The 12,456-nt window shown below is 43.7% G+C and overlaps 1 protein-coding gene across 4 annotated transcripts in view; it reads left to right on the top strand.

Annotated features, from left to right (window-relative positions):
- The window catches only part of PCSK5 (proprotein convertase subtilisin/kexin type 5), a 684,033-nt gene that overhangs the window by 162,133 nt on the left and 509,444 nt on the right, over positions 1–12,456 (top strand). For all 4 annotated transcript variants that reach the window (XM_082244075.1, XM_082244078.1, XM_082244077.1 and 1 more), the window contains exon 4: positions 11,651–11,794. In XM_082244075.1, the coding sequence (XP_082100201.1) occupies positions 11,651–11,794 (144 nt within the window). The remainder of the gene's footprint in view (positions 1–11,650; positions 11,795–12,456) is intronic.

Here is a 12,456-nt window from a genome sequence, read left to right as displayed (position 1 = left end):
CTTATGATGGGTCTCGCCTTTTTGGGGAGTCCTTGGATGTGTTGATTAAGGGGATCACCGGAGGTAAGAGCACTCTCTTGCCCCATTTCCCCAAGGCTAAGGGGGCTTCTGGGAAGAAGCATGCTAATTTTCGGCCCCCTCAGGGGTCCTTTCGTGCCTTTCGGTCGCACTACAAGGGCAAACCGTTCAAAGGTCAAGGCTCTCAGAAGAAGCCCTGGTCTGGGAAACAGAAGTCCGGTCAATCCGGATCCGCAGCCCATAACAGTGCGGCCTGAAGGGGCGCCCTCACCCAATTTTGGGGTGGGGGGACGCTTGCTCGGTTTTCTTCAACCCTGGTTGGCCCGCGTGCGGGACAGATGGGTTCAGGAGATCGTTCGATCTGGTTACTGTCTCCAGAGCGTTTACGGGACCTGCACCTGGCGGTGCGGGACCTGAGGGCTCAGGGAGTGGTGGTTCCGGTGCCTCATCGGGACAGATTTCGGGGGTTTTATTCCAATCTGTTCACCGTGCCCAGGAAGGAGGGCAAGGTTCGTCCAATTCTGGACTTGAAGGCTCTGAACCGCTCTGTGCGGGTTCGCAAGTTCCGCATGGAATCCCTGCGGTCGGTGGTGGCTGCCCTGGTTCTGGGGGAATTCATGGCCTCCATCGATTTGAAGGATGCGTATCTTCACATCCCCATTTTCGAGGGTCACCAGAGGTACCTTCGATTCGCCATTGCGGAGGATCACTACCAGTTCGTGGCGTTGCCTTTTGGTCTCGCCTCGGCTCCGCGGGTTTTCACCAAGGTGCTTGCACCGGTTCTGGCATTGTTGAGAGCCCAGAGCATTTCTGTCCTGGGGTATCTGGACGACATTCTGGTTCGGTCTGCGACCAGCCAGGGTCTGGAGATAAATTTTCCAAAGTCGACACTGAGTCCGTCGGTTCGTCTTCCCTACCTGGGAATGATCCTGGACTCGGTGCAGGCGAAGGTCTTCCTGCCGGAAGACAAACTCGGAACTCTTCAGGAGGAAGTCAGGTCCCTCAGGGATGTTCCGCACTCGTCTCTGCGGACGTGCATGAGATGTCTGGGATTGATGGTCTCGGCTTTCGAGGCGATTCCCTTCGCCCAGTTTCACACGCGGGGTCTCCAAGCGGAGATCCTGTCCATGTGGGACGGGCGACCTCAATCTCTGGATCTTCAAATCTCGTTGAGTCATCGCACCAGAAGAGACCTTCTGTGGTGGCTCCAGTCCCCGATGGTGTCCGGGGGCAAGTCGTTTCGTCCTATCTCGTGGACGGTAATCACCACGGATGCCAGCCTGTCGGGCTGGGGTGGTGTTCTGGGCGTTCTGTCCGCCCAGGGAACTTGGTCGGAGGGGGAGTCCTCCCTTCCGATCAACATTCTGGAATTGCGTGCGATAAATCTCTGTCTTCATCCCTGGACGGACCGGCTGCAGGGCTGCCCGGTTCGGGTGCAGACGGACAATGCCACGGCGGTGGCCTACATCAACCACTAAGGGGGCACCAGGAGTACCCGAGCGGCTCGAGAAGTGGCCGACATTCTGTCTTGGGCCGAGACTCATGTCCCGGCGATAACGACGGTGCACATTCCGGGGGTGGAGAACTGGCAGGTGGTCTATCTGAGTCGCCAGACCCTGGATCAGGGGGAATGGTCTCTCCACCCGGCTGACTTCCAGATGTTGTGCGCGAAGTGGGGTCTTCCAGATGTGGACCTGTTCGCGTCTCGTCTCAACAACAAGGTGAGAAGGTTCGTGGCAAGGACGCGCGACCCTCGGGCAGACGCGTCGGACGCGTTAGTGGCCCCGTGGCATCAGTACAAGCTGATGTACGCGTTTCCACCGATTCAGTTGCTGTCCAGGTTCCTTCGCAGGTTACACTCGGAACGCAGCACGGTGATTCTTGTGGCACCGGACTGGCCTCGCCGGTCCTGGTACGCAGACCTCGTGAATCTGGCGGTCGACGCCCCGTGGCGTCTGCCTCTTCGAGACGATCTCCTGTCTCAAGGGCCGATATACCATCCTGCTTTACAGTCGCTGGCTTGACGGCCTGGCTGTTGAGACCGAGGTCCTGAAGGAGAAGGGTCTCTCCCCAGAGGTCGTTCATACCTTGATCAACGCGAGGAAGTCTTCCTCGGGGAAGGTTTATTACCGTACTTGGAAGGCCTATTTTGCCTGGTGTGAGTCCAGGGGGTTTTCACCCCGCACGTACTCGGTTTCCCGAGTGCTGTCCTTCCTTCAAACTGGTGTCGATCAGCGTTTGGCGCTGGCTACGATAAAGGGTCAGGTGTCTGCGCTGGCCGTTCTGTTTCAACGTCCCGTGGCTTCCAACTCCTTGGTTGGCACTTTTGTTCAGGGAGTGCGGCATCTGGTTCCTCCTAGGAGGGATCCTCTGCCCCCTTGGGACTTGAATCTCGTTCTATCTGTGTTACAACGTGCTCCTTTTGAACAGATCAGGGAGATCTCGTTGTCTATGTTGTCCAAAAAAGTCGCCTTTTTGGTTGCGATCACTTCGGCTCGCAGAGTGTCGGAGCTGGCGGCTTTGTCCTGCAAGTCTCCGTATCTGGTTATTCACTTGGATAAGGTGGTCTTGCGACCTAATTTTCTTTTCTTCCGAAGCGAGTTTCGGAATTCCATCTCAATGAGGATATTGTCTTGCCTTCGCTGTGCGCGAAGCCTAAACATCCGAAAGAGGTGAGACTACATTCTTTGGATGTTGTTCGGGCGATAAGGGTTTACCTTAAATCGACTGAGTCTTTTCGAAAGACGGACTCCTTGTTTGTTCTTCCAGAGGGTCCTCGGAAGGGCATGGCGGCGTCGGCCTCTACCATCGCCAAATGGATCAGGCAGACCATTGAACAGGCCTATGCTTTGCAGGGGAAGGTTCCCCCTGTGCCTGTGAAGGCGCACTCTACTAGATCTCTGAGTACGTCTTGGGCCTGTCGTCATGGGGCTTCTGTAGCCCAGGTGTGTAAGGCGGCGACCTGGTCGACCGTGCACACTTTTACAAAATTCTACAAAGTAGATGTTCAGGCATCGGCGGATGCTTCTTTTGGCCGCAAGGTTCTTAGTGCGGCAATTCCCTAGGGTCCCTTGTTGGGGACCTCTGGCTGTTGGGATAAGTTTTTTTTATCCCCTGGTTATTTGTTTTTTCCTGGGTTGTTGCTCCTGTTGAGCAATTATTTTTCCTGTAGCCCAGCTGGTTTCCTTCCTTTGGTAAGGTTCCTTTCTTTGATGCGGAGACTCGTTGCCTTTCGGCGCGGATGGGTTTCCCACCCCTCATGTTTGCACTGCTTTGGGACGTCCCCATATGTGACGAATATGAAGAGGCGGCGACTGTCGGAGGACGTAAGAGAAAACGGAATTTTTGTAAAATCTTACCTGTAAAATTCCTTTCTCTGAGTCCTCCGACAGTCGCCGCCCCCGCCCCTCTTTTGGGGTTTGGTTGTATACTCTACTGCTATTCCACTGAAACTGAGATATGGTTGCAGGAAGTAGGAGGGTATTGACTGAGGGGACCACCCCTTGAGGGTGGGATATGTTAAAAGCTTTAATGTTAACATATTCTGTTGCCTAGCTACTCCTTCGGAGCAAAGTCTAATACCCCATATGTGACGAATATGAAGAGGCGGCGACTGTCGGAGGACTCAGAGAAAGGAATTTTACAGGTAAGATTTTACAAAAATTCCTTTATTTAATAGATCCTCTTATAAAATGTGATAAAATGTAAATGACAACTTCAACAGGTTTTAATCCAAAGGAAAACTGGACACACTGGAATCATTGGCTAATTTTCTGCAAGCTCTATAGAGGGACATCAAGTATAAACATTTCAGCACAAAACATAGAACATTTATAATCTGCTTTAACAGCATATAAGCACATGCTGTTTCTTATAATTTGACACTGTTTAAATGTTTTTTCCTGAATTAAAGAAAAAAAAATGACTATGGTGATGACATGTTCAACAGCAGTGCTATTACTATTAAATCATGCTCATTTAAATAATTAGCAGGGGAAAACTGACCACAGTGATTTATTGACACATTTGTTTTAAAGTGCCCTTTTAGGTACACACAAGTATTAGAAACTATTTTTTATTTTACTATGGTATTGATATATACCCATTGGCAACAAGATTTTTTTTTTACTATCTCTATATTTTTATGCTCCGTTACTAATAGGATGGTTACACAACTATATGCTGTTCATTCAGTATGCATTGTTAATTTGGCTACTTTAAAGCAACTGTATGGGCTTTGTGTGAAGGGAAGTCTAACGTAACATACAAGTGGCCTGTAAATAAAGCAATAACTACACAAAGAAATGTTTGTTTCTTCCTAATCGGATTTATTAAAACTAACCATAAAATGTTGGCACTATATAAATAAAGCATTATAAAGGGCTCCTCTACCTTTCCCTAATACTAGCAAATTATAAAGTTTTAGACTTTTATTGCAAAATCTCATAGCAGTATATTGTACCCAAGCCTCCATGTTATCATTTAATTTGCCCTATTTACCACTCTGAACAGCTTTCTTTCTTTTCATTGATGAATAGCCCTGTGTACATCCAGTTTTCCAACACTGCTTGTTTGGCTTTTTGAAGTATTGAGACATACCTAATGTGATAGATCTTTATGCTTTATGCTTCCTTGCCAGATCCCTGAATGCATTTTCTCTCCTTGTGAATCCGTAATTTTCATGGAACCATGTTGTTGCTTATCCAGATATAATCATACAAGTTGAAATGGCCTGTGACTGCAGGGAAAGGGAGACGTGACATAGATAAGATAACTGGGTTTGGCTTTCTTTGGGAATAGTTGGTGTATCTAAATCCAAGAAAAAAAAAAGCCAAACCATGTATGGGCAGGCTGATTGTACCCAAGTTGATCGATCAATTGGGTACAACTAGCCTGTCAGATTTTTCATGCGATTATTCTTACGACTATAGCCGCAGGCAATAATCACTGTGTGTTCTCCCGGCCGGGATGGCCACAATAGGTCCACGGGAGGAATTCCCCCATCAGCATACTGTGTTGATGGGGGAATCAAGCAAATTGCACCATCTATGGTTGGATTTAGGACATAAACTGCAAACTTTTAAAGTGTCAACCACAGTGATATGTCCTCTTAGTCAGCCCCTCAGTAGAGAAGCAAAATTAATTCTGACCTCTTTCAAATGCTAATACATTTGACTTCTAATGTCAACCACTTAAATTAATAGGATGATTAGACAAAGCACGTTGTATAAATAACCCCCAATACAGCTCAAACTTCCCAAATGTAAATAGTAACTGTCAAACGCTCCACACTCTATCAGACCATCATTTAAGAGGTCGATACAAAAATTAATTGCACAGCCTTCTTTATTAAAATAGATAAAAACACATTCAGAAAGTATTCCCTCAATTTTCCATGCTAACTCTCAACCCTGAGGATAAATGGGCAAACATGTATAATCTGAGAGGACCACACCACTAGCAATAGTGCATTTTTAAATTATTTTAATATCTGCTAAGCAACCAGCAAGGTAGTACTTTCCATTCAGTATTGAGAGTATATTACCTGGTCAAATGTTTCTCTCTTGGCCCAAAAGTAGGATCAGTGTTAAGTCTTTTAAATGGGGATGGTTGTTTGATAATTATCACTGGCCGGTGTATGCAACATTATTCTGTACATGGCAGGACTGAATACTAATCATGCATTATTGCATTATTGGAGAACTGGCTGGACCAGCACCATCTGCAGACACCGGGACATGTTTCTAAAACTTTAAAAGCTAAGTCCTACTTCCGTTTTGCCACAGGGGTTACTGCCTCAACCAGTAATATTTGTTTTCCTCTTACCTGTCTGACCCCCAGTGGTCTGTCTTTCCTCACCTTCACAGTAACATGTTCCTACCACATTCCCCAGGTCACTACCTGGCAAGTAGCTGCACACTGCATGTGGCTTGATGCCACCCAAAGTTGCTGCTTAGTCACTGCCACCCATCTTACTTATGCTAGCTGCATGCTGCTGACAGCTCTGTGTCTTCTGCTTGGTTTTCTCCACTGCTGTGACCCACTTAGAGATGCCAATAATGAATCCCTTTGCAAGGAGCTACTGCCAGGTGCTCACTGGCAACACTTTCCACTCAAGCTCCTCTACCTCCTCCAAGCATCCTTGCATGGAGTCACCAATCAGTTCCCTTAGCTTTCCACTTGGTTTAGCAAGGGATGAGGCAATGCTGATGAGTTGGTGTTGCCTCCATTAGCTGTAGCAGTGTGCTAGAGGAGGAGTTGGAATGCCGGATACACATAGCTGTGTAGGGACTGCTGTGTGCCCCCTATTCAACACAGCTGCAGGAACCCCCCTCACTTCATTACCTGCACATTCTCCACTCTGAACACTCCTCATGCACCCACCACTCTCACCACTATATTTAAATGCATAACCACACCCCTTATTCTCAGCACCACAGCTAAATGCCTAACCCCACCCCTCCACTGGTACCCCCACCACACCTCAATGCCTAACCCCACCCCTCCTCTGCTTTTACCACTACAACTGAACACCTAAACTCACCTTTCCTTACCTCTCACAATTACACCTGCATGTCTTTATGCAGGTGATGGTTCCAATCATGGCTGGTTCAGCAGGGACCATCTGAGATTGGTTCAATCTATGGGCAGGCTAATTGTACCCAAGTCGACCCATTAGTACAACCAGGATGTTGGATTTTTAGCATACGATTATTGCCAGTGACTATAGCCACCCACTGGGAGAACACAATAGCTCTGCGGGAGGGATACCCCATCAACACTGACTCTGGTAATGGAGCAATCAAGCAGTTTTTCTTTCCTGCCCATACTCTCACCACCACATCTGAACCCCTAATCCCACCAGGGCTGACTGGTGGGGAATATCAGGGTATAATATAGGTATAAATAATCTGTTGTCTAATGCATACACTGTATTACCAAAAGTATTGGGATGCCTGCTTTTACACGCACATGAACTATAATAAAATCCCAGTCTTAGTCCGTAGGATTCTATATGAGTATGAGTTGGCACACCCTTTGCAGCTATAACAGCTTCAACTCTTCTTGGAAGGCTGTCCACAAGGTTTAGGAATATGTCTATGGTAATGTTCGACTGTTCTTCCAGGAGCGCATTCGTGAGATCAGGCACAGATGTTGGAGAGAAGGCCTGGCTTGCAATTTGTGCTCTAATTCATCCCAAAGGTATTCTATCGGGCTGAGGTCAGTTCTCTGTGCAGGCCAGTCAAGTTCCTCCACCCCAAACTTACTCATCCATGTCTTAATGGACCTTGCTTTGTGCTCTGGTCCAAATCATTAGATGAAGGTGGATTATGGTGTGGGGTTGTTCTATAGAGGTTGGGCTTGGCCCCTTAGTTCCAGTAAAGGGAACTCTTAAGGCATCAGCATACCAAGACATTTTGGACAATTTCATGCTCCCAACTTTGTGGGAACAGTTTGGGATTGGCTCTTCCAGTTTCAACATGACTGTGCACCACTGCACTAACAAGGTCTATAAAGAGCTATAGTTATGTTGGCACATCTGAAATGGTACCGTATGTTATAATTTATCCTATACAACTGTAGCAGGAGTTTCAGGCATTGGGCCTGATGTGGGTCTGCCATACCGAAGTGTGAGATTGGAGACAATGACCATTCCGGCATCTTTGTTTTGTTTTGTTTATTTGATATTGGGGATGGGAGAAGGGAATGAGTGGGATACTCCTCTGGCTCAACTAGGTACAAATGGGACACTTTGTGGAAAAAATGCCTTTCAGCACTGTCTTGATGGTGGCTGGATGCCGACCAACGCTTCTCACTCCAGTTTTGGGGTATCCAGAGGTATTCCAGTAATCAGATATGTGGACAATGCTGCTACCAGAGTAGACCTATCGGACCTTGGACTGCCTTGTTTCTTTTCGTGATGCAGACCTTGGAGGACTTCAAGTGGATGCTGAATTTGAGAAGTTATCTCTGATTCTGTCAAATTGCTTGAAGTACTGGGTCCTCTTCTGAATACCTTTCAGTCCAAGGTTTTCCTGTTTTCCTACCCCAAGAGCAGTTCATTTGCTCATTTCCACTTTTTAAACTTTGCAATGGAACATCTGGTCAAGAATAACTGATTGCATCCTCTGCCGTGATGATTTCTGTCCCCAGCATTTTGGCAGAGCTGGGTGTTTCTTCTCTTATATCAGAAGATTGTCGCAATAAATACTAGTCTTCTGAGTTGATGCAGAGTTCTGGACCATCTGTCTGTTCAGGATTGTTTGTCTCTGGAGGAATTTATACTTCCAACCAACATCCTGAAATTGCAAGCATTTCATCTGTCGTTACCCCCCCCCCCCCCCCAACTGTTCATCCAGTCTAGGCTTAATGGAACAATTACTTACTTTAATAGTTAGTGGAAGACCTAGTGTGTTGTGTTGATGACAGAGGTGGAATCATTCCTGTTCTGGGTGAAGTAAGTTTTATGTTCTGTACACATTCCAGGTTTTCAACACCTGTCTGGGCCCAGGAGAATGGTCGCTCCATCTGGAGGTGTTCTAGGACTTATGTCTGTGTTGGGGAACATTCAGGCACAAAATAGTCTTATATAGGATTAACAAGAAGCTGGACAGGTTTGTTTCCAGAACTTAGGCTCAGGTGGCAGACACAGCAGATGCCCTGGTAGCTCTGTGTATCTTGATCTATGCATTTCCTCTGCTGAAACTTTGGATTTGTCTACTTCATAGGGTTGTGGCTGAAAACATTCCAGTCATTATCATAGCTGCAAATTGGCCTTGGAGCCTTGGAGAGTATGGTACATTGACCTCTGTCGCTCACCCTTCATGGCCTCTAACAGATCGGCCTGTTGTCTCAGTGATCAATATTTCACTCTGCTTCTTGATCGCTCGGGAGATGGGGAATTTTGGATTTTGTATACCGGCCATTTTAAAAGCTAGTAACTTTCCTTTCTGAGAGATTTCAGGTCATTTCAAAGAGAAGGCTTTTTTTTGCTGGTGTGAGTCTTTGGTTTTTTTTCTCATCTGCCTTTTCAATAAAGCGTGTTTTTTTTTTTTTTTTTTCCTGCAGTTGAGGGTAAAACAGCACTTGACCTTTAGTACCATTTAAAACTAAGGCCACTACCTTCAGTACCTTCATTAAAGGTTCTTCATGTATTGCTACCCTTGTTAGGCTTCTACTCCAACATGTAATTCAAATCTAGTAATGACAGTGTTACAAAGACCTCCTTCCGAACATATTTGAAACATACTTTTCGGGTTGGTATGTTGTAAGATATCTTTTCTCGGGCCATCGCTTCACCCAGAAAGGTCTCTGAGTTATCAGCATCGTCCTGTGGGGAGCCACATTTAATCTTACACAAATACCAGATTGTTTTGTGTTCCTAAAGTTACTGAAAAGTAAACTGTGAAACTTTAGATAGTGCTGTATGTATGTGTATATATATATATATATATATATATATATATATATATTTAACTTGAAATAACCTATTATGCATTTGCAATGCAGTTTTAATAGTTTCCAGTTTATTTTTGCAAACAGTCAGATTTTGTGACAAAAACCAATGGCATGATACATTTTTATGTTAGTATAAATCTCTAAAGTACAAGGTTAATAGATATTTCTTTTTACACTGACAAGCAAATTCATATAACCAAAATGTTATTACCTGGAATACAATTGGCAATATAAAATAGTGGTAATAAATATGGTGAGATAAAATCCCAGTACTTTGCATTGCTTTAAACTGCGTTTTCCTGCAAAGGCCATCAGAAGCAAATGACCTAAATTGAAGCTATTTCTTTACATTAATGTAGCAGTAAAGTCAATGTTGCTGTGCTTGTTTTTATATTTTTGGGTTATGTGATAATGAGATAACTACTGTTAAAACTATTTTACTATTATTCAATATCATTAAATTACATATACACAAAAAACGGATGGTTTAAAGATATCTTTAGGTACAAGATGGTGGTTGGATTTGTAGACATCCTCAAAAAGCCAGAAGATCTTTATTACAAAAAATCTTTCCATACGCATGCATATTTTAATTTGGATGTATGTTAATGTGGAGAGAAGAGATAAACCCTTAGCAGATTTCCCAGTACCAGATTATCTTGAAGGGGAAGAGAGGTTGTAACTGGCCAGGAAAATCCAACCTGGCAAATTCAGTTTGGTTGGGTCTGTCAAGGTTGAGCAAGGTTGTGTATGATTATTTTCTTAACTGTTGTCTGTAGTTAGGAAGATTGGGTGCATATAATCCTACAGTATGTCTAGAGTTATCATTCTACAAAGTGTGAACAATGCACTAATGTTTATTGCATGTGACATTTGTATTTTATATGGTGTGATATTCAAAATGTCAATTCACTACTGTTAAATAGCGCATTTGCAATAATTTCCACCAATGTGGTAATTATCTGCTGTAAATACCATAGAAAATGTGATATCATATTAAAGTCAAGTCACATAAAAAGACACATGTGTTAATTATCTCATGGTCTAGTTATTTGATATTTAATGAATGCACAAAATTTGAATTGAAACATTTAACTGCGATATTACTACCGCTGCTAAATGTGACAGCTCCAGATCAGGACTACTGGTTGTCAGGAAGCCAACAGCTGTCAGAATCCTAACAACCAATGACTCATCCCTGCCCGTCTCATTCAGCTGTCAACTAAGAATTCCTGACTAACAGGTATATGTAAACAAAGCAAAACCCCACGCACCCAGGAGACCCCGGTCCTTTGTTTACTCTAGCGGCGTGGCCTGAAGATTTAATTGGATGAGTGCGAAGCAATGGGTTCAGATGCCTCAAGTTTTTTATTTAGTAAAGGACTTGTCAAAATTTTCTGCATTTTTTTTTTAAGGTTTATATTTGTTTGTTAATATATAAGGGTACTATGCTGCAGCAGGAGGTTTTGGCAGGCTAACATGACCAAATCTGAGCATTTAGTTTACCCGGTCCATGAACCATGAACAGAGTTTGGGACAACCCCTGCCTCTCCTCGAACTGCAATCATATCCCAATTAATCATCAGTGTCACATTTGAGAGATTTTGCACAACATATGCACCAGAGCATATGCAACAAACCAAAGCTTTTAAACACTATAGATCATGCCAGGGAAGAAAGAACACTTATCCTTTAGGAAGGAAGAAACAAATATAATTGAATGTGTGGTGTGTTTTTTTTACATTTTAAGTATCTTATATACTTTACTTTATGCGGACATTTCCATGTCCCATTTTATCTTTAGATTAAATACAATAAAATTGAAAAAGGCTTTGTAGCAATACAAGATTTTGTTCAGCTTCTTTGTTGCTGAGTGAGGAGAGAAATCAATTACATTTTGTACTTCGTGAGTAGGAACTCCCAGTAAAATGTGTTGTATGCTGTGTTTTGTCTGAAGCTGCCAAAACCCATGTCTAAAGTTATATTTGATTGACTGTAATGCTATCTCTAATTAATATTACCCAAAGTAAAAAAAAACTCTTATGACCTAAATGAGATATACTGTACAGTACATTATATATATATTTGTCTCATTATACCTTAGCATTTTGAATTTGATGCTTTTGATGTTAAGGTCACATTACTAAAGGATTTCTTTTTGCTCCTTCTGTAGCACTGCAGTGACAATGCCCATCACTGTCAGTCCGACATGAACATTGTGGGGGCCTGGAAGAGGGGATATACTGGGAAGAATGTTGTGGTTACTATTTTGGATGATGGGATTGAAAGAAACCACCCTGACTTGATGCAGAATTACGTAAGTATTTTGGGAAAATACTTTTAAATGTAATTTATCAGCTAACTGTATTCTGATTGCAAAAAGAAATTGCAGCCAAAAGTTTGAATAATATTTCTGATTTATGAGGTTGCTTTCTAAGACAAACATAAATACTTCTAATCCAGAAAAAAAAGCTAGAAGTCTCATTCTCGCAGACAGTGACATTTTTCGTTTTTGTTTACAATTTTATTAGGAAGGTCAAAATCAAGTACAACCATATAAAAATTTTGTACAGTAATTTTAAAATGCACATATTAAAATAAGGCCTGTGCCTTGGAATGTCAAATAAGGACATAACATATTTTAAGCCCAGATGTAGTAGACATGAAAACTTTTGATACATCTGAATATCTTAAAGAAATAACACATATACTGTATTGATGAGTAAATAAAACAGAGTGGCCTGAAACAGAATGTGACTTTAGCTCTCTGAGGGAAAGCAGTGATCTACAGAGGTTCAACAGGCCCCTTAGTTCACACTAGTGCAGGCCGAGCATACTGGTTGCGGGAGTGGGAATCACATTGATACCCACAACCAAACATAGCTGAATTGTATTGCTCTTGCGAGACGCATGGGTCTGCTGTTCATTCCGAATGGCACCTCCATACATCTCAGCCCGTAGCATTATTGCTGGTGCGGG

The sequence above is a fragment of the Pelophylax lessonae genome (genome assembly GCF_965119305.1).
Source record: "Pelophylax lessonae genome assembly, chromosome: 1".
NCBI classification, from domain to species: Eukaryota; Metazoa; Chordata; class Amphibia; order Anura; family Ranidae; genus Pelophylax; species Pelophylax lessonae.
Note: the sequence above shows the minus strand (reverse complement) of the source record. Positions and strands in the feature narration are given on the sequence as shown.